General features: G+C 37.3%; 4 protein-coding genes across 5 annotated transcripts; 2 read left to right on the forward strand and 2 right to left on the reverse strand.

Moving 5' to 3' along the window:
• The first annotated feature begins 1,210 nt into the window (after positions 1-1,210).
• Positions 1,211-3,026, forward strand: LOC130994139 (ethylene-responsive transcription factor ABR1-like). Its single transcript, XM_057919173.1, has 2 exons — positions 1,211-1,695; positions 2,241-3,026. Exons 1-2 carry the CDS (start codon positions 1,347-1,349, stop codon positions 2,912-2,914), a joined length of 1,023 nt encoding a protein of 340 aa, XP_057775156.1. The 5' UTR covers positions 1,211-1,346; the 3' UTR covers positions 2,915-3,026.
• Positions 3,027-3,824: 798 nt separating this feature from the next.
• On the reverse strand, positions 3,825-7,715 carry LOC130994025 (26S proteasome non-ATPase regulatory subunit 12 homolog A-like). The gene is made up of 11 exons (XM_057919063.1): positions 7,507-7,715; positions 7,199-7,396; positions 6,577-6,684; positions 6,390-6,494; positions 6,250-6,306; positions 5,953-6,149; positions 5,531-5,630; positions 5,285-5,397; positions 5,048-5,201; positions 4,822-4,899; positions 3,825-4,251 (listed from the first exon to the last, which is right to left on the reverse strand). Exons 1-11 carry the CDS (start codon positions 7,507-7,509, stop codon positions 4,027-4,029), a joined length of 1,338 nt encoding a protein of 445 aa, XP_057775046.1. The 5' UTR covers positions 7,510-7,715; the 3' UTR covers positions 3,825-4,026.
• Positions 7,716-8,324: 609 nt separating this feature from the next.
• LOC130993925 (ubiquitin carboxyl-terminal hydrolase 27) lies at positions 8,325-13,115 on the forward strand. Of its 2 annotated transcripts, XM_057918964.1 has the most exons (10): positions 8,325-8,825; positions 9,844-9,985; positions 10,533-10,633; positions 10,711-10,944; positions 11,173-11,241; positions 11,330-11,455; positions 11,555-11,692; positions 11,776-11,838; positions 12,366-12,578; positions 12,649-13,115. In XM_057918964.1, exons 1-10 carry the CDS (start codon positions 8,562-8,564, stop codon positions 12,913-12,915), a joined length of 1,617 nt encoding a protein of 538 aa, XP_057774947.1. In that variant the 5' UTR covers positions 8,325-8,561; the 3' UTR covers positions 12,916-13,115. The 2 variants fall into 2 exon arrangements, with proteins under 2 accessions (XP_057774947.1, XP_057774953.1); XM_057918970.1 differs by lacking the exon at positions 11,776-11,838 and having other exon boundaries at positions 8,459-8,825.
• Positions 13,116-15,312: 2,197 nt separating this feature from the next.
• LOC130993911 (probable serine/threonine-protein kinase At1g54610) lies at positions 15,313-19,594 on the reverse strand. The gene is made up of 7 exons (XM_057918948.1): positions 19,028-19,594; positions 17,792-18,067; positions 17,404-17,712; positions 17,109-17,330; positions 16,863-16,957; positions 16,044-16,143; positions 15,313-15,817 (listed from the first exon to the last, which is right to left on the reverse strand). The coding sequence occupies exons 1-7, from the start codon at positions 19,334-19,336 to the stop codon at positions 15,491-15,493; spliced, it is 1,638 nt and encodes a 545-aa protein (XP_057774931.1). The 5' UTR covers positions 19,337-19,594; the 3' UTR covers positions 15,313-15,490.
• Between the last annotated feature and the right edge of the window lie 388 nt (positions 19,595-19,982).

Raw genomic sequence — 19,982 nt, forward strand, 5'->3', positions numbered from 1 at the left:
GGGAGTATTTTATTTTGAATCGTGTCAATATCCTATAAATTTTATTTGAATTATAATTTACGCACATTCATACTTACATTCATACTTGTGTTTATTGAATGATTTGTATCATCAACCTATGCATTAGAGTGCAAACATATATCTAACCGTACCCAAAAGAAATGGAATAAGTCTAATGGGACAGAGGGAGTAGTTAATAGTAGTAGATATTATTATTAGTGGAATTTGAATTCCACTATTATTGTGATCAGTGAAATTTGTGAACCCTATTATCATAATTGAAAGTGGAAATGATATTGTGGACGAATCAAAATAATAAAAGTGAAAACAATATCGTGAACGGGGGAGTGACATGAAAAAAAAAAAACGCCAAAGTCAACCACAGTCTAGCATTACATAAGCCCAAAAGTCTGGCGGCAGTGGCAGATGTCGGCTCCGCCCATCTCCGCCGACAGAAAGCAAAATTCTGAAACCGTGTATTGAAGTGAGTTCCTATTCACAGATTCTCCCATACCACCTTATCAAATGTGGATTCACATCTCTCCGTTGACCGTACACCTTTTTTTTACTTTTAAATATTTTACCGGAGAAATTCTCTATTTTAAAATACTACTCCCTCCGTCCCACTCTAAATGTCCCATTTGCCATTTTGGGCTGTCCCACTCCAAATGACCCATTCCCTTTTTGGCAAAACACTCTCTCTATACCTAATATTTAAATAATTTCCACCAACCCACTTTATCTACTTTATACCCACTTTATCTACTTTTTACACATTTCTTAATCTCCGTGTCCAAAAGAAAGGAGACATTTGAAGCGGGACGGAGGGAGTATTTTACTATCATCAATATACTTCTCCATTTATATAATTATATTCACTCCGTCCCATTTAATTTGATAAAAAACAAATATATTTTTTAATTTATTCTATTTAATTTGGCTGACTTAATTACTTTCTTTTTATGTAATTATTTTATATTATTTTAAATATTTTTATATTATAATCTTACATTTTTAAATAATTATATAAAAAAGAAATAGGTAAATTGCACGAGAGTGTAGAAGTCTCCCTTTTTTTAAATAAATCCCACAAAATTCAAAAAAGCTTGCAAGAGAAACAAAACAAGACATCCCTTTAATTTGTTGTCGGTATAAATTGACGGCAATAATTCAAACGGCGGTTTCAACTCTGAGCTTTCTATATATAGCGGTCCGCGCAAGAAGCTCTGTTAAATGGACTAATTTTCCGTCAACTTTTTGTCTACAATAAAAATTTTACTGTTTCATTGTTCTTGTTCTACCTCGTTGAAAACTATATATGATTCAGATATATTTTTGGGATTTATATGTGTGTGTCGAAGGTGGCGAATCCAAGAAAAAGTGTTGGTGAGAATAGGGATAAGGGAAATGATGATTTATTTGATCATGATTTGGTGATTAACAATGCGTTGGACTCGATGATTTCGCCGCTGCTTTCTGGGTTTAGTAGAGAGAGAGAGATGTCAGCTATGGTGTCGGCTCTGGCCCACGTCGTGGCCGGAGACGTCGCCGGCGAAGGAGAAGCTGCGGCGGAGGGCGGCGGCGGAGGAGGCAGTGCATGCAAGAGGGGCCGTGATGAGCAGCTGCAGCCTTCTGAATCTGTCACCAGATTTTGCAGAGGATATACTGATTTTGCCATTGGAAGCTCTAATTTAGGTAATTATTTGCAATTTTTATATATAGAGCTTATGATTTTCTGTGATTGAGTATAATTAACACTTCTTTTAGTATTTTCTTAAGATGGATAAAACCGAAGAAACTATATTTATATTTGAACTATTAACTTTTCCCTCCATATCATAGTTGCTATGACATGCAAAATAAAAATAATAGGATTGATTATTGCCAACGTTTTCTCAGTCAAGCTTTTAATGTACCCACAGTTAAAAAGAAGCTTAATTTACATTGGATTTTGATTATTTTCCACAACAATATCATATAGTATATCACCTTACTCATATAATCAGCATAAAATAACATAAAACATATCTATATCATCATTGGCGGACCCAAGAGGAGCCAAGGGAGGTTTAAAATTCTTTTGAAATCGTTTATAACCCATTTTATTGTACAATAGCCTTCAACTTCATCACCAAATTAAATTGCACAAAAATTATCTTTTCAATATTTCAAATTCAAAATGTAGAAAGTATGCTATACATGCGATGCAAATAAGTAACGAAGCGAGCGTGGTACAACAGGAGAAGCAGCGGGTACAAGCATCATAGCATCAACGGCAGCGGCAGCAATCTACAGCTACAGTGCGACATTCTCACAAGATCATCAAAACGCAGCAGATTCGTCGTCAAGAATCAGCAGAAGATACAGAGGCGTGCGGCAGCGGCCCTGGGGGAAATGGGCGGCCGAGATCCGCGACCCCTTCAAGGCCGCCCGCGTCTGGCTCGGCACCTTCGACACGGCGGAGGACGCCGCCCGGGCTTACGACGAGGCGGCGCTCCACTTCCGCGGCAGCAAGGCCAAGCTCAACTTCCCGGAAAACGTCAGGCTCATCCACGCCTCGCCCTCCTCCTCCTCTTCGCCGCTCTCATCATCCTCGCCGCCGGCCAGAATCGCAGCCGTGTCGACGGCGGCGGACGCCATTGTCCACACCCGCCCTCAGTTTCAAGGGCAGAACGTGAGCCTTGGTGATATGCCAATGCAAGGCGTCGGTGGATATTTTCCCGGTTTCACGCCTTATTATACGGCGGGTTTTTCCGGTGGATTTGAGTCTTTTCCGGCGCCGGTGGCTCCTTATAGTACGGTTTTTCCGGCTGCTCGGCCGCCCGGAGCCGATGGAGCGGCGGAGGGCAGCCAGGGCAGCGGTGGTGGAGCTGAGTTTTCTTGGGATTCCGGCAATCAGACTTCGTCAAGTTGATTTCAAGGAGAATATTTTTGGGATTTTTCTTTTTTGGTTTTTATTTTAGTAGGAGAAAAAAAAAAGAAGTTATTTAACTGCATGGTGGTATGAAGCATAATTTCTTTGATAATGTTTTCATATTTTTCACAATCACAAAACAAGTGATTACCTTATAAAGCACAATAGCAAATACTGATACAAAAATGCATTTCTTAAGAAAAATGACATTAGATACACGCCATCCCAAATGAGTTGAGCCAAAAAAAAATTGCGTATATTTGCTCGAAAAGTAGCGAACTTAGAAAAGGAAGAAATAGATAGAAACTGTACTTTTCAAATTTTGAATTCGAGATTTTTAAAAAACAATTTTCTTATAATTCAATTTGATGATAGAAGCTTTTATATAAAATTTCGTGTACAAAACTAATAATTTAAAGAACTTATATATAAAAAAATACTTCTTGGTAGATGAAGCAATGAAGCCCATTGCTCGTAGTGGACATTAGGACTGGAGAGGTCCGTACAACATTATGGGTTTCGAGTTTAGTTCTATTACATTTTTATTTTCTAGATGCCTTAAAAAGGAAATCTAAATTGAAGAATGGAGAAATGCGCATGTTACGTTTGTTATACACGCGTAGGCAATCCTTTTTGAAGCCAGAGCTTGCTTATCGTGTACGAATAAATAACAATTATGACTGTTGTCTTGAAGAATAAGGATTGGGGAATTAATAAAATTTTGGAATTGCTTCACCCATGGGTAAACTTTTTAGAAAAAATGACTCACCCAAAAGCAGGAAATACTCTAAACCCAAACTATATTCTATCGACAATTTCTTGCATATTACACAAATAAACTCAAAATCAAACAAATGGACGTTCATGCCACATATACGAGCTGCAGATCTCTAATTTTCACAATAAAACATAGATAATTTTTTTGTGACGTTTAATTAACCTGCGAAATAAAGCATACAAGTAGCCTGCTTCGATTCAAAAACAAAGAATGCATCGCTTGAAAAGTAGAAGGATTAAAATGTCAAAGGCCGAATAAAAGGGATTAATTTGTACCCATTTTTTCCTATCAAGAAAAGGTCGTACTGAATATAAAGTTTTCAGAATAAGCAAGTTCAACTTTTCAAACTCAGCGCAGCTTTGTGGACCATTGTCTCCTTGTGGATTTGGTGGCAGCTCTTCTCCACGAGGTCGAGTAGCTTCTCCAAGTTCGACGCCCACGAGTTCAAAATGTCGTTGCTGTCCTTAGCTGCTTGGAAACAGATCACCCCCAGAGGCCTGTCGATCTTTGCCACAAGTGCCTTGGAGACGACCATGTCCGAGAGATGTTTCTCGGCTTCCTGTGGCAATAAAGAGAAGGGAGTGAACGAAGGTGATTCGTGGATAGTTATGCATAACAAATATCACGGATTAAGCTGCTGTTTCGCAACGTTATCAGTAGGTGCATTTCTACTTCAACGAGAGGTATTGGAACATCATAGAGACGGAATTAATAGATACCAAGATACGCTATAGAATATCAGGGATCACTGAGAAGATATTAATAACAAATTACCAAACATAAGAACCCAATACTCTCTTAATGATGAGATCATGTTTTTTTTATCACAATATAATCACAGACAGAAAAGGGCATAATTAAATTATTCGGATTTGCATTGATAAAATTTCATTTGCAGAAAAGAAAAGCAAACTAAACTAGATTCGCTTTGCGCTTGTTAAACAGCGTAAATTAGCTGATCACATCTCGAACATAGTTGCACAAGTAATAGCTTAAATAATCAGGCAACCATCAAACAATATCCAAGACACATGTAACAAAGGATCATAGGTAAAGGTAACATAACCAGAACAACTCAAAGCTAGACATTTACAAATAATGATATTTCATAAGTGGAATGCAGAATGACCTGGACGGTGAGGCATAATAGATCTGCAAGTCTCTTCAAGCTTATCCTTGAATAGTACTTGGAGACAACAAGGATGTTCTGCACAGAATACCAACTCTCAGTTACATGTACACATATAAGTAAATAAATAAATCTAAACGATATAAGCAACAAAAGATTAATATCATTAGAGTAAACAGCGAATATAAATCACAAGGCACACAGAACTGGTTTATAGGAGCATTACATGTTCTATTACTCTGAGTTTCAAATCCTCAGCTGCCTTTTCACCCAAAGAACCACCAAGTATGTTCTTTTCATTCTCAAACTCATTTTCGAATGTGCCCCACAGGGCCGTCCATTGAATAACCTCCATGGTAACCAGTTGTTTCAACAGCAACCTAATGGTAAGGACAGACTTATATGAAACCACAAGAAGTATAAAAGTATGAAGAAAAACCATACATGCTAAAAAATAGCTAACCTGAAATGAGGAATTTCTGACAGGTTCTTATCCTCCAGGGTTGAGTTAAGAAGACTAGATTGCATAGGATCATGAGGAGACAAGACCAAATACCAGCATATTTTTCTCAAAACCTGTAGGAAATATGATAAAAGTTAGCAACAGATAACAGAAACCAAACAGATCACATGACATTTTTATTTCCTAAAGATGATACTTCAAAGCAATTAAAAGTGAAAAAACGCTCTGGAAAGCAAAAGACCATACCGGTATCCACTGGGCTGAGTCTTCTTTCACAGAGGGGATCTCATATATCGACTTGTAGCATCGACATATTTCAAGGTAATCATTGTTGTGAGAGTAATACCTAAATTGTTGAAAGTCAATCAGATAATACACGTGTATATACATGATAAAGATGGATTCACTCCTTGGAGGAGGATGGGGAGGAGGAATCAGACACTAGAAACGTTGGCTCAAACGCAAAAATATCCATACATTCACCAAAATCCATCACTGGGAATGAAAGATGATATTTAATGGCTAAAGACTGCAATGAAATCACCATGCTAACCTCCCTTTGGTTATATTTTGTTTTGTATGACTGTGTATGTCTCATGAACACCTATGTTCTCTAGAACACCCGACCGATAAAATTGTAGGAAATCAAAAGTAAAAATGGTGGATACCTAATCATTAATTGGTAGTAGATCCGCTTCAACTCCAACAGCGATGGAATATCAGCAGGAGCCTCTTCAACAATGCTTTCACCTTCTTTGGGCTTCTTCTTTTCTTTTGATGAATCTGCCTCAAAAACTCTAGGATTTATCTTTCTTGAGAGTATTTGAGCGCGGACATAGTCTTGGCGGTCTAAACATAATCGGACCTATGGAATGCAAAGGACAAAAGACCTTGACCATCAGCCAAATGCAAAATTGTGAAAGAACACCCATCATAGATGGAGAAAAAAAATAAAAATAACTTACTTGCTCAAGTATGTAATGTATTTTTTCAGTTTTTGCCATGGCTCCAAATGTTTCCACCTGTTGCACATATCTGTTAGAGCAGTGCTGAAGAAGTTAAGAAAACCTACTGCATCACTAGTCGATAAGTGAAAACGACTGACCGCAACTTCTTGCATTAAATCTGCAGCATCAGCTATAAGTCCTTGTTCTTCCCTAATCTTTGCGAGTTTCTTAATAAGGCGAGCTCTCTCTATCTCAACATAAATCTGTCAGCAATTGAGCAATACATTAGACATCAAAGTCCTCAAAATAGAGATAAATTCAAACTGATTTCTGCAAATGAATCACCTTCCCAGCCGATACACTGTTAAGTGTCTTGATAAGCTCAATTTTAGTATCAACATCTGGAGTCTGATCAATATATTGCATTGCTTGTTGAACCATGGATTGAACAGCCTGCATCAGCCAAGCAGAAAATCATTTATGACCATAATAAACATCAGGCAGCAAAAAACCTCCGAGCAACATCACTTATCAAGTCATGTACGGGTCCAAAAGGGCTGATAAAACTCTCACGCACATACAGCTGTTTTCAATTTCGTATTACTAAATGTTGAACCTAAAAGATAACTCAGAGCAGGAGGAAATGCATGAGATTGACTACTCGCCCATAACGCCTCAAACAAAATTAACAAAATCGACATTTGCATCTTAGCTCAAACCAAATTAATCTAGAAACCAAAAAGAAAAATTGCGACATCTTCTTCGCCTCATCGTACATGTACATGAATAAAGACCAGACCGAAATTAACTAGTGCATGCTTTCCCTCCCTCCACCGGACCTCAACCAATTAAAAAGCAAAGCCCAGAACATGGATTAAATTGCAAAAACAAAAATCAAACTCGACTACAATTGCACAAATATCAACGTAATAAAACAAACCTAACAGTAAGAAAAATCAAAACGAACCTGTTTCAACTGTCCTCGACGCTTGGAAATGAGCAGAATCTGCTCGTTGAGTGTCTGCCACGCGCCGGCTTCGAAGCATAGCTGCAGAATATCGGTGGCGGCCTTCCGTGTGCCGGCGACGTCGCCAACTTGCCTCATCTGCTTCTCCACATTCAGCAGCGACTCAATTTTCGCCTCCAAACTGCCCCCTCCATCACCCTGCAAAATCGAAACAGTGAATCGCCAAAATTACACGACGAGATCCACAATTGGTCGGAAAAGCTAAATTGACAGAAGCTAATTGTAAATTAAGCGATGTGATAGGTTACCATTTTGATGGAAGTGATTCGAGTAGTTTGAGATTTCTCGTGCAAACAGCTGAAAGTAAAACCCTAGAGAGAGAAAGAGGGGAGATTTGGGAAATTGAGAGAGTTGAAATGTGTTTTACCATGCGACTGTCAAGCTCCACTAGAGTGCTTCACAATAAACCTTTTACATAAACAATAATATTATCATGTAGGCCTTTTTGCGAATAAAATAAAATAATGCAGATATTAATTACATCTTAATTTAGAAAAAAATTTACTACTTCAGACCCTAAATTATTTAGATAAAAAAAATATTTTCCTATTATTGATAATTACATTAAAATGTCTGAAGTATTAAAAACCTAGCAAAAATATTGTCAAAATATGCTTCCGATGTTGGAGAGCTCACATTTTGTATGATCATCTTGAATTTTAAAATAATTTTAACATAATTTGTTCAAAATTTGTGCTGACATCCAACGAGTTTAGGCTTTAGATATTCGATTGCTGGAACTGAAATTCAAAATACTTTTGTTAGTTTTTTATGATTAGTGTATCCCATTGTAATTATCATAAATTTATAATTAACGTAAATAATTTAGAGTTTAAATTGTAATCTATCCATTTATTTACACAATAATGAATAATATTATTGCATTATGAATTTGTTTACATAACAAACACAACATACCTAAAAATTAGTTTGCATAACGATATTCGACCAATATAATTTTTCTCGGCCCCTTTAACTTTCTATGCCAAAAAAATATTGTTTCAAGTTTCAACATTGAAAAAAAGCAAAAATGTTAGAAATTTATTACAAACAAAATGTGGAATTATTATCGAAGCCTTTCAAAAATTATAACCAATTCACAAAATAGAAGAAAATGGCGATTTATCTTACTACTAGTTTGAAATAAAAAAAGGTTTAATGATTTTGGAAAATGAAGAGCCTGATATATGATTTAAATAGAAAAGATTATTATAAGGAGAAAAAGCAGCAGAAGCTATCAAAGACCGGCGAGGAATTCGAGAGGTTTCTTTAAAACCTCTCCGTTTAATCGGCGGCGGCGATTATGCGGCGGCCAAATCGCGTCCGAATGGGGACAAAGAAACTGAGTTCTTTGATTCGCAATGGTCGTAGAATAAACTGGGTCTCGAGTTCTGGTTGGAAAATCTCAATTGGTGTGCTAGGTGCTGTTGGTATAATCTTCGCATCAAGATTTAGAAAATATCTCGACTTCAACATCTCATATCAAGACGCAGCTTCTACTGGTGTTTGGGTTGTCCCCGGATTGAGAAATCTCGGGAATAATTGTTTCTTGAATGTTGTTTTGCAGGTAGAAGGTCGATTTTTTTTTTTTACTGTTGTTCGTGTGATTTGGGGTTAAGCTCGAGGCTAGCTTGTCTCGAGCTGTGTAATGTGGTGTTGGAATTCTTAGTCTGATTTTGCTTTTGTGTGTGTATGTGAACTCTTTTCGAGCTAGGTTATGTGGTGATAATGTTCAATCATGGTGCTTGATTTTATGTTGGTTGTATTGTTTTGTATGTAATAATCGATGTTCGATGTTGTTCTTGTGGTCTGACCGTGTTATGCGTTTGTGAGTGTGTGAATGTGAGCTCTTTTCGAGCTATGTAATTTGGTGATAATGTTCGATTCTGCTGTTAGATTATGTTGGTTGTGTTGTTTTGCTGTGTGTGTGTGTGTGTGTGAGAGAGAGAGAGAGAGAGAGAGAGAGAGAGATTGCTTTGGAGTATGTAAAAATTGAGTCTTCAATGTTGTTCTTCTGGTCTGACCATGTTATTTGTTTGTGTATGTGAATGTGAGCTCTTTTCGAGCTATGTAATATGCAAATTTGGTGATAATGTTCAATTCTACTGATTGGATTATGATGGGCATGTTGTGTGAGTGTGAGTGTGTGTGTGTGTGAGAGAGAGAGAGAGAGCGGTTGTTTTGTATGTAAAAATTGAATCTTCAATTGTTATTGTGGTCTTGACCATGTTATTTATTTGTGTGTGTGTGTGTGTGTGAGTGTGAGCTCTTTTTGAGCTATGTAATTTGGTGATGATGTTCATTTTTGCTGTTGGATTATGTTGGGTGTTTTGTTTTGTCTAGTTTTGTGTGTGTGTGTGATAGAGAGAGGGTGAGGTTGTTTTGTATGTAAAAATTGAATCTTTGATGTTGTTTTTGTGGTCTGACCATGCTATTTGTTTGTGTGTGCGAATGTGAGCACTTTTCGAGCTAATGGTTGATAATGTTCAATTCAATTCTGCTGTTTGATTATGTTGGGGTGGTTGTTTTGCTTTGTTGAGAGAGAGAAAGAGAGAGATTTCTGATGGTTCGATTTGTGGGTTCAGACATTGTCGAGCTGTGCTAGCTTCCGGAAATATCTGTGGGAGATGATGGAAGAATACGGCTCATTATCAGCTGAAGAAGTAGATGATAAGTGTGGAGATGAAAATCTTCCACTTTTTAGTTCATTAGCTTCACTAGTGGAAGGTTAGTCTATCTTGTCTATGCACTAAGAAAACCAATTGAGGTGATCACCCGTTAGTTTACCTTGCTCCTTAACAAGCTAGGTAAATTGTGTAAATCATATTGCTTTCCCGGAAAATTGAGCTCATACCCTTTGTCGAATGATGATTTTTATGATCTTCATGCCCTCAATCACATATTGATTCTTGAAGGCGTGCTCCTACTCGTCTCCGCCTTTATATGGTCGTATGTTGGTATATACTCCCTCCGTCCACGAAAGAACTTCCTATATTTTCTTTTTGGGATGTCCACAAAAGAACTTCCTACCTATTTTTGGACTATACCCCACCACTTATAATCCTCTTACTTTTCACTTTTCACAACTCTCAATATTAATTATAACACCTTTTCACCACTCTCAATACACTCAACTACCTTTCATCCACTCTCAATACACTCAATAATATTTTTTCTTAAAACCCGTGCCACTCCCTCCTAGGAAGTTCTTTCATGGACGGAGGGAGTAATATTCATTTGGAGTGTCACTTTATGATATTGTCGTATATTGCAGAGTTATGTAGTGTTCGGCACCAAAGAACTGTGCTCAACCCTCGAAAATTGATGGCAGCTATGGATCATTACATTCCGAATTTCAATCTATCTAGGCAGCAGGTACTTGTTTCGTTAGCACGATCCATCTCTATCGAGTTAAGTAACGTTGCAATTCTGACATTAGCTTCGATTGTTAGGATGCCGAGGAAGCATTTTCCCATCTTTTGTCTGCGTTGAGAGAAGAAATATCAGAACATTGTGTCCCCACTACGAGTTCCTTAGCGGATTTGCCTGCACTGCCTAATGGTAGGATTCTTACCGCAAAGAGCAGTGAAGGCGAGAACGACTTGCAAAGATGGAGCCGCAGTTTTCTCAAGCCCTTTGATGGAATTCTTGGCAGCGTCTTACTTTGCCAAAGCTGTTCGTTTCAGGTTGAATGGTACTAGTAAGATAATTTGCTTATAGTCATCGGCATTTCTTCTCATGTTTTCGGCTTTTCGTTGAGTTAAATGTATGATTAATCAAATCAAGACTCGTAATCAGGTGGTTTTCAAATGAAAAAAATCGAATAACTAAGCATTTATAACTGTTTCCACAACTTTATTCTAGATTATATAATTTCATTACTTATGATATTCTTTTTTTTTTTACTTCTGCAGATCTCTCTCGATTTTCAACATTTCCATAGCTTACACCTCTCGCCTCCAGTGAGCAGTGATGGTACAATTGTATGTTTATTACTTTTTTCTCAGTCAATCTCCGCCCTTCCATTTGAATCCATCTCCATGCTTATTTTCTTCGTCGTGAAAATTTTAGATGGCCGGGTGCACCTTGGAGGACTGCCTTAAGCGATATTTTGGAGCCGAACATATTGAGAATTATTGCTGCAGCAACTGTTGGCATACGGCTGCAATCGAATATGTGTCTATTTTCAAAGATAAGGTAGTGAATGAGTAACTTTCTGTTTTTTCCTCGACATCAAATCATTGCTGTCCGACTTTGGTATTTACTGCATAGTACTATTGGTGTTCTTTCTTGCAGGCGGACATTGAGAAACTACAAAGATGTAATAAGGGCGAATCTTGTCAATGCCGAACACTCTCTTCCCTCGAAGCATTTCCTTGGTCGAATAGGTTCTCTCGTACGCTCAAGCAACTGAGTATCGCCCAGAGTCCTAAGGTACGTGCAGTGAAACAGAAAACGACCTGCATGCACAGCTTTCATCTAAACATATTCGATTTTCATGTCTTTTTAACTGGCAGATTTTATGCATTCATTTCCAACGAGCTTCATATAACGTGCTTGGACAGTCGATGAAACTTAGGGTACTCTACGTCGAACCTTTAGTTCTGCTCAACTTTTGTAGTTTGCACAGTTTCTTTTGTTGCCTTCTCTACCTATATGCAGCCAGAGGAATTATATGCTATATACTTACCATGAGCACTATTCATGAGCACCGCTCTCGTTTAGTCCACGTTAGCATTTATTTATATATATTTATTTTGAGAAATTGTTATTCGTGTCATTATGTAATTTTATAGATTACATAAAAATCAAAGCTCGTTTTGTTCTTTTATTCATTTTTTTGAAGTTACAAAGACAATGAACAAATTGTGCTTTATTTTTATGTAATTTGTAAAATTAATGACGTAAATTACAATTTTTGAGGTATTTGAATCAAAATTAATTGATAAAGCAAAAAAATAATGCTAAACGAGAGCGGTGCTCACCAATGGTGCTGATGTAGGTATGTAACATATCATTCCTTTATGCAGCCATTTCCAATGCTATGATTTTATTGCCTTTTTCCATCTTCTTATATCTTGATTCGAGTGCTATGTCGCCTTTAAAGGGCCACGTCTCCTTCCCATCGATCCTCGATCTGTCTTTGTTCACCAACACCGGAATCGGGATAAAAACGCCAGTTAGGCCGTCGAGCCAGCAATTAACAGCCTTCCCTCGTTTCATGTACCAAACGACGCCACTTGATCCTGGAACGGGCATTGCAATTGAAAATGGCCCTCGTTTGGAAGCTCTCGATGCCAGCTTGCCCGGTTCTAGCAACGTTAGCTTCTCCTCCTCCTCCGCTTCCTCCACCCCCCTCGATTTCGCTAACAGAGTCCTTGTTCCTGCAGGAGGACGCTACAATTAGACCGTTGCGGCCTCCAATGTACCGCCTCGTCTCGGTTGTCGAGCACTTCGGCGGGAGTGGCGGCGGGCACTACACAGTCTACAGAAATGTGAGAGGCAAGATAGGTGATGGAGATGATGTTGGCCTGCTGGAATCTGCAACTCACCAATGGTTTTGTATATCAGATTCTCAAGTTGATAGTGTTTTAGAGAGAGAGGTGTTGGATGCAAATGCTAGCATGCTTTTTTATGAGAAATTAGAGAAATCTTGAGGTGCAATATTTGTTTTTCCTTTTCATAGTTGACAGGCAAAGGCTTTACTCCAATTAAAGTGCCTTGCAATAATGACTAATTGTCATGGCATTTGTCCTAAAATTATTTCTATTTTGATAAATGGATCGGATGAGAATCCTTTTGGATTTATGTCTCTAATTTAGTAATTTGAAATGATACTGACACATATTTTTATTTATTGGATTTTTAGTAGTGTATGAAATTAGATGCTTGTACAATTTATTTAGAATTATTTTTATATGTAATAAAAGCTTATTGGGTTTTTGTAGGCCCAAGAAACCGATATAGTTTTGTTATTTCAGCTCATTGTTTAGCTATACACTGGTGGTCGTTTGGGTTTTATTATTCATTTCGTATTTTAACGGATAATTAGTTTTAAAAAAATCATCGAATTTGTAATTTCAATAAGAAAGTTTTAATAAGGACCTTTTTGGGGGAGGGCAGTAAATTCAGCAGCTGTAATTCTTGCGGCAGCCGGAAATTTGACGCGCTCAGCAAAAATCATGATATTTGATCGAATTTAAAATTTCAATCAAAAAGTTCTAATAAAGATTCATTATTTTGAGAGGGAATAAAGATTCAATATTTTAAATTTCGACACTCCTAAAAATTTGATGTACCCTGAAAAACGATGTCTTTTTGTCTCTGAAAGGTAAAATAGTACTCCCTCCGTCCACGAAATGAGTACACATATTTCCTTTTTCGTCCGTCCACGAAATGAGTACTCATTTCCCTTTTTGGCAAGTGTACCCCACACATCTCTTTAATTAATACACTCAAAAAGTGGGACCCTAAAACTATTCACACTACACTCCATACATTTCTTAAAACCCGTGTCATCCACAAATGGGTACTCATTTCGTGGACGGAGGGAGTATTATTTTTAAATAAAAGAGGAAATTGGGTGCCATGTATATTTGTATTTCCTTCTAAATTATGTCCGACTAATAATAATTTGTTTTTTTTTTCATGAACAAAATGTGTTATAGTTTTATGCAGCAACCGTGACTTATATGAAGTCTATATATATTCTAATTTTAGTTTTTTTTAAGGAAAAACAATTGGAAGAGTCCTTCTCGACATATATAAAGTCTATATATTCCGAACCCAAAGATAAAAGGGTTTTAATTTCGACAGTTAATCAAATACTAAGATCTAGTTATATATATATAGACGCAGAAAGCATAAACCTCATAAACTAGAGAGAGAGAGGATGGCGAGGATAGAGAGAGAGGATGACGAGGAGAGGGAGAGCCAATGGGAGCTATGCGGCCGAAGAATCCATCGCATTAGCGAGCTATCTCGGCGACAGCTTGAAACCGAGTCGATATTCAGAATCACGGCGTGGGATATGTACCTCCTCTATGTGCGGCGAAACCGCGATCCGCCGCCTTCGTTGATGACGCCGGAGCTCAAGTATTATCTCGACAATTTCAAAAAGTGGAGCGAGCAATTGCGCAGGAGAGCTGAGGAGGAGGAACCCCAAACCTTAGTCGAAAAGCCGGAGGCTGGCGCTGACGCGGCGGAGGGAGAAGGCTGCGGCGCTGATCAAACTGGAACTAGTTCGTGATCATCGAGTTCAACTATGAATAATAAGTGTTTTTCATTCATGTTTAATGCTTTTGCATGTTGCTTTTGTTTAGTTTTAGGTCAGTTTTTTGTAGCATACTACTCCTTGAGGTGATTTTCTATTATATAGATATGTGGTAATTTTCCTGTTATGTGTCAACTATTGATGTTGTACTACTTTTAGTTTGTACTTATATATCTTCAACACGGCAACAATTAAAATATGTAAGGCCATAATTGATCTGAATAACCCAAATTAATTAACTAATTAACAACTTGAAAATTTTACCCACATTACCTAATTAAAGAAGTTGTTTGTGAATTTTAAATTTATTTGGGGTACGATTGTGATTAATGTGGAAAAGTACTATAGTTCGGATAGAACAAAAACTAATAAATTAAAAAGGGTTAATTAATTAATTAACCCATATATGCACTTTTATATTGTTTTGTAGTTTTCAAATAAATTATAATTGTTGCATGCAATTAAACATACCACTTTTCCCCCATTAAAAAAAATACCACTTAACATTTTTTAAAATTTTTTTATTCTCACACAATTACATGATTAACCATAAGTATAACTCTACTTTATGCTTTGAAGATACTATTAGAATTAGGACTTCTGGTTTCAAGTGAAAGTTGTGCAGAGGTACGACCGTCGGATTAATTGGTCTAGTCGGAAATCTTAACGGCATAAAAAGAAAAGATTGAAAAGTAGTGTATTTAGTGAAACGATAAAAATCATGTGGAAATTATCAATGTATTATAAAAGTGATGTTAATTAAATTCGGAAGTCAACCCAAAAAAAATCAAGTCTAAATTAATATATATGAGCAACAAAATAATGCATACAACATCCATCATTTTATCTAAGAAGATAGCACATATAACGATCCGGATTCAATCTATACGTACGTAACTTTACATAATTATTCATCCGGAGCTAAACACAACACAAACATGAAGACGAACACGCTTTCATCAATTAACGTTATCGTTATCATCGTCTAAGCCAAACAACTTGGAGATCTTCTCGAGATCAAGATCTCGAAAATCGATGTGAGAGATCGAACGGCGGTAGAGGCTCGAGTTGCTCTCCTTGAGGTGATTCGCGGCTTCGGTTAAGGAGGCCAGAAGCAGAGGATAGTTCTTGATGTTTTTCAGCGCATTTGGATGGGCCTCGGTTTTCGCGGCACGGTTGTGGAGGGTGCGGAAAGCCGCCGGAGTCGGGGACGGCGGAGGGCTGTGGAGGCGGCTCAATTTCGTCGCCGACGACGAGCTGCTTGAGCTTGTTGCCATATCCATTTCCTGCAAAGAGACATCTAGTTTTATGTGATCGATCACTTGGAGTTCACATATATTATTCAAAACAATTTTTTTTTTTTTTTTGTGTGTTATCTGTGATTTATTCAAATCCAATAATGTATGAGATGGAATTATCATCACAAATTGCCAGCATACCATGATCATGATGAAACTTTAATAAAGCAAGAATATAATATATAGAGATCGATTAAATTGTAGCATAATTAACCTGTTTGGCATATGCATCTTCTCCAAGAAAATCAGAGAATGAGACCTTTCTTCCATGATCACCATTGCTAATTCGAGATTGTTGTTTTGCATTGGAAATTCTGTTTCATGGGCATAAAATTTGTCACATTATATTATGTTTGGAGCAGTGGCGGATCCAGGGGGGGGCTAGGGGGGGCTTCAGCCCCCTCCCAATTTTTGAGTTTTTTTTTTTTTTTTTTTAATTATAGATATATATATATTTATTATTTTGTTTTATATCTATATATATGTGTATATAAATAAAAAATACAAGAAAAAATATAGTAATACATTATTTATAGTATCCAACTATCCATATTAATTGCTCAACACATTGAGTTGTTACATTTATAGTATTATTTTTATCATTTTTTCTTTCTTAGTTAATTTTTAATGTTAAATTTGAGTCAATTCTAAAGGTAAAAGTAAAATTACTAATTACTAACAATGAAAATTAGTTTATTTGTTTAGAAGATGAAACAATTTTTTTTTAAGAAAAATGAATAAAAGTACGTTTTTATATGCTTTCAATCTACTTGATGTTGAATTAATTGAATTGCGAACAATTATCTTATTATATTAAGTGATTGTTGAAAAAATGTATGAAATGAAGTGTACGGAATGCTCAAAAAAATTTGCTTCGGGGGCTCCCGCCCCCGAACCCCCGTGTAAATATTTTCAAGCACCGTAGTCCAATAGATTCAGCCCCCCCTAACATTAAATCCTGGATCCGCCCCTGGTTTGGAGTGAAGAGTGGCAAAGGTATATTACAAATCCCAAAGAGATATATATAGTATACCTTCTCCGGTTCGTTGATTGAACCGCTCCATTTTCGGCCGTGCTTATCACGGGTAGACCGGACGGGTCACACGGCAAGGGACTTGCCACAAAGAACTGCAACAAATTAAACCCACTTGAACGTGTATTGGTAAAATGAAACATATAAAAGAATATAAGGAAAGTTTGCATAAAGTTAAGGCACCAATTGCCTTTAATTTATTGTGTGTTCAACGTGTATTGGTGAAATTAATAAAACATTACTCACCTCGTTTGTGAGTGCTGTAGCAGCAGTTCCTCTTACGGTTGGGTCGAGCGATAGAAGTGTACTCAAAAGGCCAAGAGCAGATTTAGGAAAACGTGGGAATGCTTCCTCGAAGTTGGCTTTATACTGTTGCGGTGGCCGGAAGGAAGCCGGTGGCCTCACCGTCTTCCAATAGTCCTCCGATGGCGATCCACAAAGCTTGAATATCTTGTGCAATTGCTCAATCTGAACTCCAAACCCTAAAATTTGTCAAAATCAAGAACCCGTTGAATCGGAAGAAATTCAAGCGCCGTTATACCTCATTCCGGCCGGGCATAATAGGCCGGCCGACAAACATCTCCGCTAGGAGGCACCCTGCACTCCAGAGATCAATCCCGACGCCATAATCCGTGGCGCCGAGAAGCAGCTCGGGAGCCCTATACCACAATGTGACGACCCGGCTTGTTAAAGGATTAGTGGTGTAGAAATTTGCCAGCCCGAAATCCGCAATTTTTAGTACTCCATTCTTATCGATCAAGAGATTGGAACCTTTTATGTCTCGATGTAATATCCCCTTGTCGTGGCAATGCTGCAGGCCCAAAAGGAGCTGCAGCATGTAGGTCTTGGCCTGCATGCATGCGGAATTAAAGTACTCCATTTAATTGTGACATATATGAAAAAAATAATAGTATGTGGAGGAGGTGCACCTGAGGCTGGGTGAGGGTGCGAGAGATGAGTTTGGTTAAGTCGGATGGCATGAAATCGAATACTAAATAGAGACTATATTGCATTCTTGAAGTTGCTATTCCTTGAAGCTTGATGATGTTTGGATGATCAAGCTTCTTGAGTATTATGATCTCCCTTGCCATGAATTTCACACTTTCCGGCTCCGACGTGTCGAATCGGACTTTCTTTAGAGCTACGATTTTTCCGGTCACTTTGTCACGTGCTTTGTACACGTTACTATATGTTCCTTGCCCTACCTGATATATTAATATTAATGGGATACAACTAAGAAGGGATCCAGATTTCCACTCTACATGCTCTTAGACTATCGCTATATATCACTAAATTATGTATACACGTAAAACTGACATTTTGCGATAACCCCACCTACCAAAATCTGAACTTTTTGCTTTTATAAATCTCAAAAACAATTAATTACAAAGAAAAACAATATTGATTTTTCCCATCACCAACCTTACCACAATTCAATCTTTATGATAAATTGCTCTATGACTACATCTCATGATTTCACTCACAATATATATTTATATATATATTAATTGATACAATTGAGATACACGAGAACCTTCATTTTTTTATGATTTTTAACAGTCAAAAATTAATTACCAATCATTTACACTATCCTTACATTTTTAATGGTAACTGTTTTAATTTCAGCCCTGTAATTAATTAAGTGATTATATATACTTATTTACGGTAATTATAATAATTTTGTACTAAAAATAGGAAATTCAAAATGCATAAAAACTACGATCTCATAGACTACGACATAAATTACTTATATAAACAAAAAAAAATAGTCATCGTCCTAAATAGTTTGAACAATAAATATTAAATTGAACACAAAATTCTAAACACCTGATTTCTTAAATAACAACGTCAACAACGGAAAAATAGAATGTGAAAGATTTTTCTTAACCCAAATATTAATTAATTTATACTGTTTTTTAATCATTAGTACTAATTATAAACCGTCAAATCTTATTCAATCTAAGATGATAGTGCATTCTTAGTCCTCATCTACACTATGATTCTCAATAACATCAATTTTTTTTTTAATTATACAAGTACATACAGAAATTTAAAAATCGCACGACGAAGGACTCGAACGTAGACCTTCAGGTCTTAACTAGGCATTAACTATTTAACTTCCTACAGCTAGGCTAACACACGCAAGCACACAAAATTGAACAAACCTTTGCTAGCTTGTCGTATGAATCGGCGCTCTTAGGAATGAAGCCGGCCAAAGCATCTTCCTTGACATTCTCAATCAGCCACCGCGGCCATCCATCCACCGTGGCCGTCGTCTCATCAACGGCCACGATCTTCTTCGCCGATATCCTCTGCGACACGCCGCCATGCCTCCTCTCGCTCTCCCTGCTGATTCTCCTCTCCTCCGCCGCTCTCTCCACTTTCACGTAGCCGCCGTCTTGTTTCAGCCTCTCGAGCGTCACCGCCGCCCGCGGGGAACTGCATGAGGCCCCCTTGGTTTGAACGCACCCCATCTTAAATGATTCTCGCGCGCGCGGCGAATCTCCGAGTATATATGGTTTTCGATTATTCCGAGGAATCTAATTAAGTGTGATTTTGATAGTGACTAGCTTTGGCGCCTCATTATTAGAGCATGGCGTAGAGCGTAGATGAGATGATGATAATGTGTTGAGAGAAGGTAGAAGACAGCGATGCCGGCGATGCAAGAAAATGCTTGTTTCTTTCCGCCACCAACCAAGAAATATGCCAAGAATTGTATGCATTAGCATTATCCATTATTTTATTCCTCATTTCGTTTGACCCTGTTAGGCTCCACCCTGAGACGGACCCAAGAACCGGGCTTGATTCCTAAGAGTAGTTTGGCTAATATAAGATGTTTGAAAAGTTTATAAGATGTAGTTTTTTAACCATTTTTTTTTAATGTAGTTTCTTCTCTGTATCATTCCAATTTTATCGGATGTCTCCGAAGGGACAAAAGATGTAGTTTCTTGAAAACTTATAAGGTGTCAAAGTGTTTGGATAATTAAGCTTATAAGCTAATGAGAAAGAAAATCTTTGTTAGACAAAGAAAATTGAAAATAAATAAAATTAGAATGTTATATAATGAAAATAAAAAAAATCATAGTTGAGTTAATTTGATAAAATTAATGAGTGTTACTT

The sequence above is a fragment of the Salvia miltiorrhiza genome, chromosome 1, assembly GCF_028751815.1.
Source record: "Salvia miltiorrhiza cultivar Shanhuang (shh) chromosome 1, IMPLAD_Smil_shh, whole genome shotgun sequence".
NCBI classification, from domain to species: Eukaryota; Viridiplantae; Streptophyta; class Magnoliopsida; order Lamiales; family Lamiaceae; genus Salvia; species Salvia miltiorrhiza.